At 40.2% G+C, this 18749-nt stretch overlaps 1 protein-coding gene across 3 annotated transcripts in view; it reads left to right on the top strand.

The window, feature by feature from the left end:
• Lcor (ligand dependent nuclear receptor corepressor) overlaps positions 1-18749 on the top strand; it is an 85845-nt gene that overhangs the window by 11512 nt on the left and 55584 nt on the right. For 2 of the 3 annotated variants that reach the window (XM_090346154.1, XM_090346158.1), the window contains exons 3-4: positions 15834-15899; positions 16683-16759. Coding sequence is in view for 1 of the 3 variants with exons in the window: in XM_090346158.1 (XP_090202284.1) it covers positions 15834-15899; positions 16683-16759 (143 nt within the window). In the remaining 2 variants the exon portion in view is untranslated. The remainder of the gene's footprint in view (positions 1-15833; positions 15900-16682; positions 16760-18749) is intronic. The other variant, XM_090346156.1, reaches the window with a different exon arrangement.

Here is an 18749-nt window from a genome sequence, read left to right as displayed (position 1 = left end):
CACTGTATCCAGCTGTGGGTTGAGAAGGGATCATATAAATATTTGTGCCCAGACTGGCTTCAAATCAGTCTTCCCAGTTTTAACTTTCATATTAGTTAGGATATAAGTGAGGTGCCTGGCTACCTTTTTTTTTTAATTATGAGTTGTTTATATATTATGGATACTAACTTTTGCACATAATTACTAATCAACATACAAGCAAATACAGGACAATGAGTATTGCAGTATATTTGTGAAGGAGAAAATGAGTACAACAGTGGAATGGAATTCTTTCAATAAAGGATTGCTTAAATATCCTTTAAGTTGCTTAAGTTGATTAGTTATTTATGGCTTTGTGTAACAATACAGGTCAGTTTTGCTGTCTGTATTGTTAGATATGCCTTGGGATGTTGAAGTAGGAATAAGGTCACCAACTTGGCAAGGCAAAGTTTATTTCTGCAGAAGAGTGTGCCATCAGCCAAAATGAAGCAAGAAATTACATAGCAGGCAAGCTGCTCTCCTTTTATCCCTAATGCAAAGACCCTGCCCCTCCCCCTCTGCTCAGATTGGCTCAAGTTCACATTCTGCTGCCTTAATTAACAGGAACGGGATGTCTTAATTAACAGGAACAAGATGTAACTAATACTCAGTGAGCTTGTAACAGTATGTCTTAATTAAAATATAGCAGGAATATAATTAACAAGGGCCATGTTACCTGGCCAAAAGGAGAACTTTTCAGAAAATCAGTTCTCACAAGATAGAAAGGAAGCAATCTTGATAGAAAAGATGGCTTTATTTAAAGTTCAAATATTAGGATAGTGTGGTATGCCACATTATTCAAATCTATTTTATGCCTTAATTTTGAATAGTAAATAACGAAAGTCTTTATTGACCTATTACATTTTGTCTGAATCAACTCCATTTTTGAGTTTGAATAGTAAGAATATATATATAGACAGATATATGTCCATCCATCTCTCTCATTTTTCCCTACCTTCTTTCTTTCTTTTGTGGGGCTTGAACTCAGAAACAGGGCACTGCTCCTGAGCCTTTTCGATCAAGACTAGTAGCCCTCTATCACTTTAAGCCACAATGCCATTTCTGGTTTTCTGATGGTAAATTGGACATAAGAGTTTCATGGACTTTCCTGTCTAGGCTGTTTTGAATTGTGGTCTTCAGATCTCAATCTCCTAAATAGGATTAAGCAGGTGTAGGCCACCAGTATCTGGCTAAGAGTACATTTCTTTTTGGACAGTGTCACACGTTCCCTCAAATAATTTTGTGTTGTGTGTGGGGAGTGGTGTGGTTGGTGGGGGGAGTTGTAGGTCTTGAACTCAGGGCTCAGGCACTATCCCTGAGTTTTTGTGCTCAAGGCTACTACTTGAACCACAGCTCCTCACCCCCCCCCTCTTTTTTGCCTCCTGAGTAGCTTGGATTACAAGTGTGAGCCACCAGTGGCCAGCTAGAATTTTGTTGTTTGAAATTGGGACTCAAACTCTGTAGCCACTCATTGTTAGGCCACTTTATTACTTGTGCCATGCTTCCAACCCTCTAAGTGTTGGCTCATTTATTTATACTAGAATTTCTAAGAAAACATTTTTTAATTTGATAGCTAAAAGGTTAGTATGAGTTCACAAACCAGGGAAAGGAGGAAGTAAAGAAAGATAATTAGCAAGAATTCTTCTATATAAGGTATGGAAGTTACATATTTTCAGAAGACAGGAAAGTTAGATCTGATTACTGTCAAGGATCAGCCTATGTAAATATATTCCTTTATTACTACTTAGTGTATTTTTAAAAGCCTCATCTTTGGCTGTAGAATATTCCTCTCCCTTCCACCCCAAGTTGTGGGGGCTTGAACTAAGGACTTCTAGGCACTGGCGCTCAGTTTTTTTCCGCTCAGTTTTTTTTCCTCTCAACACCTGGTGTTCTACCACTTTATCCACGGTGTTACTTCCTGCTTTTTCTGTGATTAATTGGAGATAAGAGTCTCAAGGATTTTCCTGCCCAGGGCTAGTTTCCAACTGCAATCTCAGCTTTTCCTGCATAGCTGGAATGCCATCTAGTCTCCAGTGAGCTTTTTTCTTTTGAGAAAGGGTCTTGCTTTCCCCCCTGCCCTTTTTTTCTTGGTGCATCCTGGGGCTTGAACTTGGCCTGGGCACTATCCCTGAGCTCTTTAGCTCTAGGCCACTGCCCTACCCCTGGGCCTGGGCCTTGTCCCATGCTCTTCCACTCAAGGCTACTGCCCTACCCTTGGGCCAAGGCCCACTTCCCATTTTCTAGAGGTTAGTTGGAGATAAGAGTCTTAGGTCCTTTTGTGCCTGGTCTGGCTTTGACCCTTGATCCTCAGATCTCAGCCTCCTGAGTAGCTAGGATTACAGGCAAGAGCCATCAGGCTGCCCTGCAAATTAATGAGTATTTTTCTTTTTTAACTAGTCCCGGCGCTTGAACTCAGGGCCTGAGTACTGTCCTTGAGCTTTCTCAAGGCTAGAACTCTAGCACTTGAGCCATAGCACCATTTCCAGTTTTTTCTATGTATGTGGTACCAAATAATTGAACCCAGGTCTTCGTACATGCTAGGCAAACACTCTACTGCTAGGCCAAATTCCTGCGCCCCCCCCTCTTTTTTTTTTTTCCTTAGGCTGGTCTTAAACTATTCTCTTATTTCCACAGGCATGAGTTACACCCTTGTACATAACACCTTTCCACCTAAAACAAATTAAGAGTCACTGACTACCAGAAAACTGGAAGTGGCTTTGTGGATCAAGTGGTAGAGCACTGTCCTTGAGCTGAAGAGTGCAGGAACAGTGTCCAGACTGAGAGTTCAAGACCCATGACTGACCAAAAATATAAATAAATAAAGCCATCAAATAATAATAATAATAATAATAATAATAATTATTATTATTATTATCTTGCCAGTCCTGAGGCTTGAACTCAGGGCCTGAACACTGTCCTTGGGCTTTTTCAAGGCTAGAGCTCTATCACTTGATCTGCAGCACCACTTCCAGCTTTTTTTGTATGTGGTACCAAGAAGTTGAACCTGGGTCTTCGTGCTTACTGGGCAAGCACTTTGCCAGTAGGCCAAACTCCTCCCACCCCACCCCACCCCTTTTTTTTTTAAAAATCAACTGTGGTCATGGGCTTGAATGCTGGGCCTGGGCATAGTCCCTGAGCACTTCTGGTTTTCTCATGGTTAATTGGAGATGAGTCTCACAGACTTGAATGCGCAAACTGGCTTTGAACTGTGATCCTCAAATCTCAACCTCCTCGGTAGCTAGGATTACAGGTGTGAATCACCTGTACCTGGCTCAAGCTACTGGTTTTTGTGTTATTTGTGTCCTGCAAATGTTGTTTATTAAGGGTTGGGATGTAGTTCTGTGACAAAGAGCTTGCCTAGCAAGTTGTATGTTTTTTTTTTTTTTTTCTTGCCAGTCCTGGACTTGAGCTCAATGCTTGTGCCCTGTCCTTGGATTTTCCCAAGGCTAGAGCTCTACCACTTGTGCCTCAGCACCAATTCTGTCTTTTTTCTATGTATGTGGTACCTAGGAATCGAACCCCGGTCTTCGTACATGCTAGGAAAGCACTCTAGCACTAGGCCAAACTCCAGGCCCTCATTATTTTTTAATTGTAATTAATAGAAGGGTTACAGTTATATTTGCCAGATAGATGGTGCCTTACTTTACACACATTGATACGCCTTCTCATGTTTTGTATAGTTCATTTTCAACAGTGTCCAGTGAGTATCATTCCCCCATTTGTGACTGTTCTACACTGAAGATGTTTCCTCATTCCTTAAATTGTGTGCAAAGCTTTAACTTTTCTTGTTTCTTTATTTTATTTTCTCTTTCTTTCTCTCTTTTTCTCTTTCTCCCTCCCTCTTTCTTTTCTTTCCTTTCTTTCCTTTCTTTCTCCCTCCCTCCTTCCCTCTTTCTTTCTTTCTTTCTTTTTTTTGCCAGTCCTGGGCTTGAGCTCAGGGCTTGAGCATTGTTCTTGGGCTTTCTCAAAGCTAGAGTCCTACCACTTGAGCCATATCACTACTTCCGGCTCTTTCTATATATGTGATGCTTAGGAATTGAACCATGGTCCTAGTGTATGCTAGGCAAGCACTTTACCACTAGGCCAAACTCCCAGCCCTGGTCCCCTTTTGACACACAAGTCTTATCTAGATAATCTCCCCCCCCCCCACTGCTGAGTCTAGGAACTGGACTGCTGGATCCTTACTAGATCCTTTTGTGTTTAGATATTTCTACAGATAAGCATCTAGTTTCATTGTTTACTAATTAAGTCTTTCATAAAATGCTAGAACTCCAAAGAGTAGCCACCTATTTCTTTCCCACTGTATAACAAAAATTGCCTTTCCCTGTGTTAATGAATAACATGTTCCTCATTTCCATCTGAGACTTGATTAGAAGGATCTTTGCCTGGCTGGGTACTAGTGACTCACACTTGTAATCCTAGCTACTTAAGAGGCTGAAATCTGAGAATCTAGGTTTGAAGCTAGCAAGGGCAGAAAAATCCATGAGACTCTTACGTCCAATAAAACATGGTACTCAGTAAAAGTCGGAAGTGGCTCTGTGGCTCAAGTTGTAGAGTGCTAGCCTTGAGAAAAAGAATCCAGGAGTGGCACCCAAAAATGAATAGCCATAAGGTGCACCCAAAAAATACTTTGTTAGTCCCTACCCAGTATCCACATCCGAAACAACTTTCACAATCAAGTAATTTTGTTTTATTTCATTTTTGTTGGTCAAGGGACTTGAACTCAGAGCTTGGATGCTGCTATTCCTGAGCTCTTTGCCTCAAGGCCAGTCAGTGCTCCACCACTTAAGCTACTGCTCTACTTCCTGCTGTCGGGTTGTTGGAGATAAGTCTTACCCTCTCTAGCTTTGAACCACATCCTCAGATGTCAGCCTCCTGAGTAGCTAGGGTTACAGGCATGAACCACCAGTGCCCAGGTATTTATTACACCAGCGTCCTATTTCCAGTACCATTTTACTGTTTTGTTTTTCTAACAAAATACAGTAAAGGAAGCAGCTCAAATGGTAGAGCATAAGCCTTAAGCAAGCTGGCCCAGAGTTGAAGCCCTAGGAGTGACATAAAAAAACAAAAAACAAAATTACCATGGATTGGATGATATAGAAACAACAGAAATTTATCATAGCTTTGGTCTAGAAAGTATCTAAAAGGCATGAGATATGAAGTATTTGATAGTGGCTCACTTTGCAATTCACAGATGCTTGTCTTGGCTGAATGGTGCTGAGTCTGTCAAGGCCTCTTTTTGGGTGGGTGGGTGGGTGGGGGAGAGGCAGTCCTAGAGCTTTTAAGCTCAGGGCCTGGGCTCTGCCCCTGAGCTTCTTTTGCTTAAGATTAGCACTCTTATCTACTTGAGCTACAGCACTACTTCTGGCCTCTTTTTGTGGTACTGAGGAATTGAACCCAGGGCTTTGTGCATGCTAGGCAAGCCCTCTTATCACCAAGCCACATTCCCAACCCTCAGGAGCTCTTTCTTAAGACTACTAATTCTGTGTTTTGTCTTTACTTCCTTTTAATTGGAAAGGTTGCTCCATTTTACATGTATGTGATTAGTATGTGATTACTGATCAAGAACTACTTCTGCCTTGCTTTTTTTTTTTTTTTTTTTTTTTTTTTTTTTTTTTGTGGTGGATCATGGGGCTTGAACTCACCTGGGCACTGTCCCTGAGCTCTTCAGCTCAAGACTACGGCCCTACCCTTGAGCCAAGCCCCACTTCCCATTTTCTAGGAGTTAATTGGAGATAAGAGTCTCGCAGACTATAGTGCCAGGGCTGGCTCTGAACCTTGATCCTCAGATCTCAGCCTCCTGAGTAGCTAGGATTACACGGGATGAGCCACCTTTCCTGGCCTGCCTTGTTTTCTAAATAACTTAGTTTTTGTTGTTTGTTTTTTGTTTTTGTTAGTCTTGGGGGGATGGGGCTTGAATTCTATGCCTGGGCACTGTCCCTAAACTTTTCAGCTCAAGGCTACCACCTTACCTCTTTAGCCACAGCCCAACCTCCCATTTTAAGAGTGGTTATTTGGAGATAAAAGTCTCTTGTTCTTTTCTGGCTTTTTTTTTTTTTTTTTTTCCCAGTCCTAGGCTTGAGCTCAGGGCCTGAGCACTGTCCTTGGACTTTCTCAAGGCTAGAGCTCTACCACTTGAGCCTCAGCACCACTTCCAGCTTTTTTTTTTCTATGTATGTGGTACCAAGGAATTGAACCCGGGTCTTCATGCATGCTAGGCAAGCACTTTAACCACTAGAAAAAAGTCTCTTGTTCTTTAGTTCTTGGGCTGGCTTTAAACTGTGATTCTCAGGTTCTTTTGTGCCCCTTTTGTAACCTGGCTGGCTTTGAACCTTGATCCTCAGATCTCAGCTTCCTGAGTAGTTAGGATTACAAGCGTGAGCCACCAATTCTGGCTCTAGTTTGGTTTTGTTGTAGTCCTCTGTAATTAACTTCTTTTTGTTTCTTAGTTAATATTTTTATTCCCTTCCCATTTTTTAAATAGGGGGAACAGGATTTTTATTAGCATATGTTAGTTGTACAAGGAGGGTTCTTTTATTATTATTTTAATAATTATTACTATTTACAAAGGGGTTTCAGTGTCATAAGTACAATGAATTTTGATCATTGCTAACTCCTATCATTCTCCCCAATATTTCCCCATGCTACCCATATCCTCGTTATGTAGTTATATTTTCCCATAATAAATGTTGACTAGAATGGCTTTTTCCTTTTTTTTTTTTTTTGCCTGTCCTGGGCTTGAGCTCAGGGCCTGAGCCCTGTCCTTGGACTTTCTCAAGGCTAGAGCTCTACTACTTGAGCCTCGGCACCACTTCCAGCTTTTTTCTATACATGTGGTACGAAGGACTCAAACCCGGGTCTTCATGCATGCTAGGCCAAGCACTCTACCACTAGGCCAAACTCCCGGCCCCTAGAATGGCTTTTTTTTTTTTTTTTTAAATTAGGGGGTTTTTACTTTGATATGGAGGTGGGATAAAATATACATTTATTATGTTTACAATCCATGTGTAATAGTTTATATCTTTTGTTTTCTCTCTCCAGTCTTGGAGTTTCAATTCAGAGCTTTGCACTTACAAAATAGGAATTCCTATGCTTGAGGCATGCCTATCCTTCACTCTTTGTTCTGGTATGTTTTTAGATAGGGTCTGACTTTTTGCCTTGTCTACAGTCCCCCTAAGTTAAGCTTCTCTCTGTTGGTGGGATGACTGGAATATACTATCACATTGGCTTTTGAAAAGTGGTCTCGTAAACTTCTGCTCAGGACGGTCCAGAGTAGTAAGGATTATAGGAATGAGCCCCTTCCCCACTTTTGTTGTGTGCTTATCAAGTTTGCTACATGGTAGAGAAAACTATATACATTTTCAGTCATTCTTTTCTCTTAAAAAATTATTTTTTGGGGCAGTCCTTGGCTTGAGCTCAGGGCCCGAGCACTGTCCTTGGACTTTCTCAAGGTTAGTGCTCTACCACTTAAGCTTCAGCACCACTTCTGGCTTTTGTGGTTTTTTTTTTTTTTTGTCTATCTTTGTGGTACTGAGGAATGGAACCCGGGTCTTCATGCATGCTAGGCAAGCACTCTACCACTCGAGGCCAAACTCCCGGCCCTCTCTTAAATTTTTAATGTTAAAAATTTTCTTAGTCTTGAGCTGGCACAGTGGCTCACACCTATAATCCTTGCTACTCAGGAGGCTGAGATCTGAGGATCAAGGTTTAAAGCCAGCCTGATCACAAAAGGACCTGAGACTTTTTTTTGTGTGTGTGTGGGTCATGGGGCTTTAACTCGGCCTGGGCACTGTCCCTGAGTTCTTCAGCTCAAGGCTACTGCTTGAGCCAAACCTCACTTCCATTTTCTAGAGGTTAATTGGAGATAAGAGTCACAGGTCCTTTTGTGTCGGGGCTGGCTTTGAACCTTCATCCTCAGATCTCAGACTCCTGAATAGCTAGGGTTACAGGCATGAGCTACTGCATGGTGGACCTGAGACTCTTAAAATAGGACTTTGGGGCACTAGCCTTGAGCTGTAGAGCTCAGGGACAACACCCAGGCTTAGGGGTAGGACGGTAGCCTTGAGCTGAAGAGCTCAAGGACAGCGCCCAGGTTGAGTTCAAGCCCCATGACCCACCAAAAAAACAGTTGTTGTTTTTTTTACTTAGTCTTGTTTTGTTTTTTCATTTTTATTTACAATGATTAATTTATTATCTTTAAGTTATCATGCCTTTGAGGCATGACAGATGTGAGCCACCACCGCCAGCCTCCAGCCCCAGCAGGAAAGTCTGTGAAGACTCTTCTAACTAACCACCAGAAAACTGGAAGTGGCATTTTGGCTCAGTGCACTATCCTTGAGTGAAAAAGCTCAAGGACAGTGCCCAGGCCCTGAGTTCAACCCTCCTCCCTCAAAAGTGGGATCTTTAAAGCTGGGTACCAATGTCTTACTCCTCTATCCTAATATGCAGAAGGCTGAGATCTGGAAGATTGTGATTCAAGGCCAGAATGAGCATAAAAGTTCACTAAATTCCATTTACAAATAAGCAGAAAGCAGTGGTAGAGTGACAAGCCTAGCACGCACAAGACCCCAGGACTTCTTTACAAAAAACATTGTGGGTGCTGATGGTGAACACCTGTAATCCTGGCTACTCTGGAGGCTGAGATCTGAGGGTCTTTCAAAGTCAGCTTGGGCACAAGTCAGCCTTGAGACTCTGACCTCTAATTAACCACCAGAAAACTGGAAGTGGTGCTCTGGCTCAAGCAGTAGCCTTGAGCTAGAGTTCACCATCCTCAGGTCTTAGCCTCCTCAATAGCTAGGATTAGAGATGTGAGCGACCAGGTACCAGGCTTATAATGGATTTCTGCTAAATAGATTAGTCTTTTTTCCATGATTTGTGAGATCTTTAGGTGTGACCTTGTCTCTCCCATTTTCCACCTTTGTTTAGATGAAGTGATATGACCAAGAGCCACATAGAACTAGCAAGCATTAGAAAAGCATTCATGTCTATAATTTTGTTGGTTTTATCCAACCTAACAGGCAGATAATGAAAAGGTTTAATGCCATAGCAAGTTTTGTTGCTATTTCTCATATATAGCATACCCTAAATATATTGCTTCAGTGTTCCCTCTGGTAGAATTCTGTTTTGGATGTCCACTTGGCTTGCATCCTCATTTCAGTCAATTCTCAGTATTGGTTTTCTGACTTAGTCTGTTTTGTGTTGCCACAACAAAATACCAGAAACTTGGTAACTTACAGCCAAAAGTGATAGCATATACTTTGCTTATGTTTCTGATAGTCTGTATTGCCTGATAACATATTTTTTTCTTACTTTCATTTTTTTTTTCCTGTGGGTCATAGGGCTTGAACTCTGGTCCAGAGTGCTGTCACTGAGCTCTTCAGCTTAGGGTTCCCGCCCTACCCCTTGAGCCACAGCATCATTTCTGGTTTTCTAGTAGTTAGAGTCTCACAGACTTTAGTGCCCTAGTGCCTGGGCTGGCTTTGAACTGAGATCCTCAGATAACCTCCTGAGTAGCTAGGATTACAGGCATGTCCTACCCTGCTCCAGCATGATGTCAGCATCTTTATGCCTACTATACTCTGCCCATGTTAGAGAAGTATGGGACAGAGAAAAGTGAGGAAGGTGTCAGTCTGGCTTGTAATAACATTGTACTCTCCCAGCAGAATATGCTCTTATGAGCAAATTACTGACCCCTCTTAAGGACTTACAATCTACTAGGCCCTACTGCTTTAAAGGCTCCATCATAATTTCAACATTGCCACATTATCCAGCACATGAATTTCTCAGGACTCTAAATGTTTTCTTTCTTTTTTTTTTTTTTTTGCCAGCCCTGGGCTTGAGCTCAGGGCCTGAGCACTGTCCTTGGACTTTCTCAAGGCTAGAGCTCTACCACTTGAGCCTCAGCACCACTTCCAGCTTTTTTTTTCTGTGTATGTGGTACCGAGGAATCGAACCCGGGTCTTCATGTATGCTAGGCAAGCAATTTAACCACTAGGCCAACTCCCGGCCCCTCTAAATGTTTTCTTATTCAGTGTTTTTCCAACTTTTTCTACTGTTTGTTAGTAGAGTTTAGGGTTTAGTTATTTTCTCACTTGGTTGTATTTTTACTATTATTCCTGCCCTCCCTTAGGCCATACATTATGTATCAACACCATCACCGGTCTCCCATTTCACAAGTTAAAGGCTTGGTATTTTGTTCACTAGTACATCTCTAGCACCTGGCTTATGTAGTAGAAACTCAAATAACTAATCTACCACTATATGGGTACTCAGAAACAATGGAAAACTTTAAACTCATTTTTTTCTCTCAAACTATATGTATTAGACCTTTAGTTGCTATAATGAAATGTATGAGGCAATTTTTTTGGCTCAAAATTCTAGAGGCTGTCCAAGATATATAGGCCAAGATGAAGTGGCCTCATTGCTCTAGACCCCTTGTGAGGCAAGTTTATCATGGCACAAGCATGTGGAAGGAGTACAACACTTATGAGTCAAGAAAAATAGCTGTGAGCTATCAGTTCCTGGCTCAAGATTCTGTACTTACAGATTTCCCTCAAAGTTTTGGTATTATTATTTTTTTCCAGAGCTGAGGACCAAACTCAGAGCCTTGCACTTGCAGGCAAGGGTACTTCCGCTGAGCTAAATCCCCAACCCCCCCAAAGTTTTATTATTAAGCCAGCATTTGCTGGGGCTGGTGGCTCATGCCTGTAATCCTAGCTACTCAGGAGGCTGAGGTCTGAGGATCGCAGTTCAAAGCCAGCCTGGGCACTAAAGGATATGAGACTCTTATCTCTAGTTAATCACTGGAAAAAGAAAGTCGGGCTGTGGCTCAAGGGCTAGGGTGGTAGCTTTGAGCTGAAGAGCTCAGCGATAGCATCCTGGCCCAGAGTTCAATCCCCATGACCCACAAAAATCAATTAATAAAATAAAAGCCAACATTTCAGCTGGGTGCCTGTGGCTCACGCCTGCTTTCCTAGCTACTTAGGCTGAGATCTGAGGATCGTGGTTCAAAGCCAGCCCTGGCACAAAAATCCAGGAAACTCGTATCTATCCAAATAACCACCAGAAGACAGGAAGAAGGAGGACTATGACTATATGGAGGACCACTAGCCTTGAGCTGAAGAGTTCAGGGACAGCATCTAGGCCCAGAGTTCAAGCACCACTACCAATACCAACAACAACAAAAAAACAGCAACAAATAAAAAACATTTCATCAGATAAAAGCATAGCTACTAAAGTAGAAAGACAGCCAACCAAGTGGGAAAAGATATTTACCAATAATACATCAGACAATGCTTAATAATCCAGTATTTACAGGAAATTCAAGAAACTAACCCCCGCCCCCAAACCCAACAGACCAATCACTAAATGGGCAAGGGAACTAAAGAGAAGAGGAAGCGGTTAAGATTGCAGAAAAACATGAGAAAATGCTCATCATCCATGGTCATAAAGGGAATACAAATAAAAACAACCCTAAGATACCACATTACCCCAACTAGAATGGCCAACATTTTGAACTCAGACATCGACAAATGTGATGGGGTTGTGGAGAAAGAGGAACCCTATTGCACTAGTTCAGCCACTCTGGAAGGCAGTTTGGAGGTTTCTTAAAGAACTGAAAATTGACCTTTCCTATGATCTTGCCATACCACTCCTGGGCATCTACCCTGAGATCCTTATCATAACCCAGGATATGATAAGGATACCTGCTCAGCCATGTTCATCTCTGCACTATCTCACAATAGCCAAGCTATGGAAACAACCCAGATATTCTACTGAGATGAATGGATACAAAAAATGTGGCTAACACACACACACACAATGGAATTCTACATAGCCAACAGACAGGATAAAATAATGGCATTCAAGGGGAAGTGGATGAAATTAGAGCAAATCATGTTGAGTGAGATAAGTCAAGACCAAAGGAACAAAAGGCACATGGGTGTCCTTAATAAGTGGATATTAGATCCAAACAGTACAAGAGTAAGGACTCAATATTTGGGTACCCAAGGTCTTGGAGATATAAACATAGCTACATAGATAAAAATCTGTGCTGGGCTATATGCTATATAGACATAATATTTTATTACGTAGATTAATATGTATCTGACAAAGACTTTGCTTAATTGTGTTCTAATATCTATGTGCCAGTGATTGTATATAGAGATTCCCTTCTTGAATACTATTAAAACATGACATTTGAAATACGATGTAAAAATCAATGCTAATAAAACCTAAAAAACAAAAACATTTCATGAGTTAAAGTTTAGCAGTTGGTCAAGAGTTTGGCCTAGTGGTAAGAGTGTTTGCCTAGCATGCACGAAGACCTGGATTCTATTCCTTGGATACCACATACATAGGAAAAGCTGGAAGTGGTGCCTCAAGTGGTAGAGCTCTTGCCTTGAGAAAAGCCCAAAGACAGTGATCAGGTCCTGAGTTCAAGCCCTAAGACTAGCAAAAAAAAAAAAAAATCAGGTTATTGTAACAATGAAAAAGTTTATACAAGTTTTTTTTTTTTAAATTTTTTTTTTCTTTGGTTGGTCATGGGGCTTCAACTTGGCTTGGGCACTGTCCCTGAGGTCTTCAGCTCAAGGCTACCACACTACCCTTGAGCCAAGATCCACTTCCTGTTTTCTTGAGGTTAATTGGAGATAGAAGTCTTAGGTCCTTTTGTGCTTGGGCTGGCTTTGAACCTCGATGTCAGAGCTCAGCCTCCTGAGTAACTAGGATTACAGGCATGAGCCACAGCACCCAGCTATACAAGTTTTTTGTATGGTTTATAATTAAAGTACTTTATGAAAAGAGAGGAGTGAAAGACAGGAGAGATGACCAAATGTGGGCCAGTATAAATAAATACTTGCAAAGCGCCACTTTACCAAAGTTGTACAAGAAATACTAGCTGACATTTAGCGATGAGATGATTAAAGGGTTAGGAAACAATTTGAAAACTTAAGGATAAACATCGGAAAGCATTACCAGTTTCTTTACTTGTATGTCAGCCCAGCCCAGCCCAGTCCAGTAACTTCTTTCTGGTTCTTAGATCTCTCACTAAGCCTGTAATAACTTCACACAGCACTAGACCTTATCATTACTTGCTGGTTTCCTTTTGGTATCCAGCCTTAGTTATTTGCACAAACACACACACACACACACATTACTATTTCCCAATCTTCTATCTTGTTAAGAAAAATTTCATATGAGGAGTAAGCAAAAACATGTTGTCTTCAGTTATCCAGTGTTAACTTAGTAATGGGAGATCTCCTACATCTATTATTAGGTCCAGGAATAAATCATTTGCATATGGCTATGAAAGAAAGGGGAAATCTTAACCTTAGTTGAAGGAATATTTAGATACGGCGTGGGTGGTTCATGCCCATAATCCTAGCTACTCAGGAGGCTGAGATCTGAGGATTGTGATCTGAGGATACGTCAGTATTTTAAGGTATAAACATATAAATTTGTCTTCAGACCCAGTGTCCTTTAAAATTTTCAAAAGTCAAGTTGAGACTATTATGAAATTATGCAATCCTAGAAGTTGGAAATCATTCATATGGAGATTTTTTTTTCTTGAGATTTTTGACAGTTTAAAATACTTGGAATATGGCACGGCCTATAAGTAGAGAAAAATGAAAACTTTGATGTCATGCATACAATTATGTAGAGAGTATTCTACTTTGAATCATTTACTATTAAATAAGATATAAAAGATTAGGATTAGCTGGGGTATTGGTGACTTAGTCCTTTAATTCTAGCTACTGAGGAGACTTATCTGTGGGTTTAGGTTCTAAGCCAGCCCAGGCAGGAAATGCCATAAAATTCTAATCTCTAGTTAACCACCAGAACCTCAGTAATGAAACTATAGCTTAAATGGATAGAGCCTTGACAAAAAACAGCCTGGAAAGAAAAAAAAATTAGAAACAAACAAAAGGGGCAGGGAGTTTAGCCTAGTGGTAGAGTGCTTGCTTAGCATGCACGAAGATTCAGGTTCGATTCCTCAGTACCACAAACATAGAAAAAAGCCGGAGGTGGTGCTGAGGCTCAAGTGGTAGAGCTCTAGCCTTGAGAAAGTCCAAGGACAGTGTTCAGGCCCTGAGCTCAAGCCTAGGACTGGCAAAAACAACAACAACAACAACAACAAAAACCTCTCAATGTCTGCCTACCGTTTTTTGTTCTTTATCTTTGCTCCTGGTTGGTACTCTCTAATTTATGTACAGTAATTGAATATGTATTTCTATTTAACAAATGAACAAGGTTGATGGAGTGTATTGAAGGAGATACTTTTAGTTTGGGGAAGATGAAATACAAAGACCTAAGACAATACTGACATTCATTATGATTATGGCATTGGATAGGAATACTTTAGAAATTAGTCAATCTAATAAAATATTTTTTTGACATATACTATGTGATGTTAAAGATGCTTTTACATAAACACAAACCCTCATCATTGAACACAATAAGACCCCTTTCAGTGTTCATTTTTCTCTGTGAGCTATACTATCAATCTTCATGGCTTTTCTATAAGATCATGGTTCAGATTTTGAGTATATTTGTTCTTCTTTTATTTGCCTTTTGTTAATGTCAAGCATAGCACATGAGGCATTCCCTGTTGCTATGCAACTGCTAAACTCAGTATTTTTTATTAATAAAATTGAGTGATGTTTTATTAATAAAAAAATATCCACCAGAGAAGAGAGGGTAGTAAAACAGAGCTTTCCCAGTATCTAGTCAGTAGTACTTGTATCCAATCAGTAATACTTAATGTAAGCTTACTTTAATGTAAGCTTGAGAAGAGGAGGAATGGTTTTTCAGGTAACATTTTAAGCTAAATCAATTGTTTTATTTTCATCAATTTTCTTTTCTTTTTGGGGGGTGGGTGGGTGGGTGTTGTGGAGCTTGAACTCAAGGACTTGCACTCTGTCCCTGAGCTCTACCAAGGGTAAGAGGTAAAGGCTCAAGGCTAGTGCTCTACCACTTTGTGACACAGTGCTACTTCTGGTTTTGTGGTGGAGATAGTCTATGGACTTTACTGCCCAGGTTGGCATCAGACTGCAGATCTGTCTCCTGAATATAACTAAGATTATAGGCATGAGTTAAGCGTTTTCCTCAATTTTTAGCATTGATATTTAGTCCAAGCTGGCCTGGAACTTGCTGTGTAGATTAGACTGGTTTAAAGTGTCCATGTTCACTCTACTTTCCCAGGACTAGGAATCTATAAGGAAATTCATCTTTTCTTCATACCTTTTTTTTCGGGGGAGGGGGGTGATGGGGCTTGAACTCAGCCTGGGAGCTGCCCCTGAGCTCTTCAGCTCAAGGATACCACCCTACCCTTGAGCCAAGCCCCACTTCCCATTTTCCAGAGGTAAATTGGAGATAAGAGTCTCAGGTTCTTTTGTGTCCAAGGTGGCTTTAAACCTTGATCTTCCGATCTCATCCTCCTGAGTAGCTAGGAATACAGGCCTGAGCCACTTCACTCCTTGGCACTTCTTGAGGATTTTAAGGAAAGCTATTGAAGCTTTGAAACTAACTTGACTCTTTCCTTTAAGGTGGAACTTGAGAGTCTATGTGAAAATTTTGTAGGAAAGTAAGAGAATCTGAATTTCCATTCCTTTCTTCATTTCTAGTGTCTGTTTTTTCTTTTTCCTGAATGTATGTGTTCAGAAATTGTGGTGCTGATCCTCCCTTTTTGATTTGTTGGTGATATTCTTTTTTCCCTAAACCTATACTTGAGAACTAAAAGCATAATCCTTGTAACATTGATTATTATTATCAAGGTGAATATTATTGTAGTAATACAATTTTTTAATCCTTTTTAGGATTTGAAAGTATTCTTGAAGGGCTGTTTGGACCTGCATTATTAAAAGATCTCAGTTTATTTAAAGGTACTAAAAATAGTTTGATATTTCAGAATCTTTGTCATTATTTTTGTGATTTAAGCTTTTTTTTTTTAATTCAGTTTCATGAGGGCTAGAGTTATACCCATGTAAGCATCCTTTTATGTTGATATTGTTAACATGCTTAAGTACCCTGTATTAATTATGGTATTCCTTGTTAGAGAGTGGATAGTAGTTAAATGAGTTTAGTCATGATTTCAGATTTTTTTCTTTTGAGCTAAGAATTTTAAAACACAGGAGGGTAAGAGTGTTGTAGAGATGTGCTTGCCTATTATGCATGAAGCCCTGGGTTCAAACCCCAGGAGCAAAATTAAAACCTAGCTGGTAGTAGAGTTCAGTGATAAGGCACTGAATTTGCCATGTATAAGGTCCTAAGTTTGAGCCTTTTCTTTTTTTGTTTTTGTTTTACTTTTTTTTTTTTTTTTTTAAATCAGTTGTGAGGCTTGAACTCTGGGCCTGAGCTCTTCAGCACAAGGCTAATGCTATGCCACTGAGCTGCAGCACCACTTCCAGTTTTCTGGTGGTTAATTAGAGATAAGAGTCTCATGGATTTTTTTTGTGCCTGGACTGGCTTTGAACCATGATCCCTAGATCTGAGCCTCCTGAATAGCTAGGATTACAGGCATGAGCCACTGATGCCCGGTGATCCACAGTGTTGTAAAACAACTATGAAATCTGTCTCCTACTTAGTGAAGTTTTTGTTAAAACAATATTTTGAAATTCTTATTTACTTTGTGAAAATTTGTTTTTAAATTACTTTTTTTTTTTCAGATTGTGAACCTGAAAACACTTCTGATTGGACTTTTGATGAAAATTGTCTGTTCTGTTGTTTGAGAAGAGAGAAAAAGGTAATGCAGAATCTTGTGAAATTATTATTTACCATAGTATTTTAGTGTCTTTTTAAAAAAAGTTGAGTCAGAGCGGGGAGTTTGGCTGAGTGGTAGAGTGCTTGCTTAGCATGCACTTAGACCTGGGTTCAATTCCGAGGTACCACATAGAAAAACACTGGAAGTGGTGCTGTGTGGCTCGCAGTGGTAGAGTTCTAACGTTGAGAAAGCCCAAGGACAGTGCACAAGCCCTGAGTTCAAGCCCCAGAACTGGCCAAAAAAAGTTGAGTCATTCAGTTGATTGAGTGTAAGATAAGAGAGTATGATACCCCCCTCTTTTTTTTTTTTTTTTTGCTGTCATGGGGCTTGGACTCAGAGCCTAGGCACTATCCCTGAGCTCTTCAGCTGAAGGCTACTTTCCTACCCCCTTGTTGGGAGCCAGAGTGGAATCAAGCTGAACCTTGATTTGCATCAGACAATGGCTTTATTGTCTTATTGTTTTCTGGCCTTACTCTGTTTAAATGACCTGAGATTTACCATATGAATGTAACACCTGGAAGTTCCCTGGGTTTCAAGAAGGGAGATGAGCCTGGAGTGGAGAAGAAAACCAGGCGGCAGTTTTTACCTGGGCTGCAGACCTCTCGGACCCGATGTGTTTGTCTCTCTTCTATTTTTTCCAGTCCCTGCCCCCTATTTCAGGAACCCCAATTTGCTGCCGGTAGGCCCCGGCAACCCCTGAGCCATATTGCCAAGTCTCTCAGACTTTTTGTGATTGGGCTGTCTTTGAACCATGATCCTCAAATCTCAGCCTTCTGAGTAGCTAGGATTACAAGTGTGAGCCACCACTCCTGGCTTGATACCTTCTTAATAAAGGATTTGAGAGTAACTTTGGGGTTTTTTGCAAGTGTTTTTAGTCTTCAGATTTGCCTAATAAGAAATCTGTATCCCAGCATGAAGTTGCTTTAGTTATTAAGATACTAAGTTATTAGTTATTTTTGTGATTTCTATACATGGTACACCTGTGTTGCTATTGCTGTCTCATCTTTCACATTTAATTCAATATTTGTAGTAAATACTGTGACTTAGTATTCTACCTTATTTTGTTCCTCCTTTTCTGAAAAAACTTGAATTTTGTGTTTCTGACTACATGGCCAGCTGCTGCAGATAGGACTATGCCATATGCTTCTTTGTTCTTCCATGCATAGCCATTATACCAGTGTTGATGATTGTTGGCAAGTGCTTAGAATCTGAAAGCTTTTGTGTAGCCAATTTAGTGTTCTTTTGTGACATGGTTTCATGTAGAAGTTATTACTGTGGCTGGGGTCTGTGTTTACATGAAATTTAATGTATTTTGAAAAAAGAGAAACTAGAAAACATGATAAAACTACCAATAAAGTTTATCAATGGTCTATATTATTAGCTTATTGTAGTTACTATAGTTGTAAGTCATTAAGTAGGAATTGTAGTAGAAGGAGCAGTTGTTTTTTTCATATTAATTTTGGGAAGAGCCATTTTATGCTGGTAATGGTTTATATAGTTATAACATGCTGAAAAGTGTTTTGTTTTGTTTTTTCTTTTTTTCAAGTTGGTCCTAGGACTTGAATTTTGAGCCTGAGCATTGTCCCTGAGCTCCTCAGCTCAAGATTACTGCCCTACTTCTTCTTTTTTTTTATTTATTTATTCATTTTTTTTGAATTTTATTTTTTTTATTGTAATTAGTAAAAGGGTTACATGATATTTGCCAGATAGAAGGTGCATTAATTCACATACATTGATACCCTTTCACATGTCTTGGTACCCATTTCCCTCCCCCCCCCACACACCCCTACTGCCCTACTTCTTGAGCCACAGCATCAGTTCCGTGTTTTTTTTTTTTTTTTTTTTTGGTGGTTAATTGGAGATTTTCTGGTGGTTAATTGAAGATAAATTTGAAAATTTATGTGCACTCATATATTATCCCAGTTCTCTGTCTAATTTACTCATCAGTTGGAGCAAAAGCAAGCCAATGGAG

The sequence above is a fragment of the Megascapheus bottae genome, chromosome 15 (genome assembly GCF_031878675.1).
Source record: "Megascapheus bottae isolate mThoBot1 chromosome 15, mThoBot2.hap1, whole genome shotgun sequence".
Taxonomy (NCBI): domain Eukaryota; kingdom Metazoa; phylum Chordata; class Mammalia; order Rodentia; family Geomyidae; genus Megascapheus; species Megascapheus bottae.
Note: the sequence above shows the minus strand (reverse complement) of the source record. Positions and strands in the feature narration are given on the sequence as shown.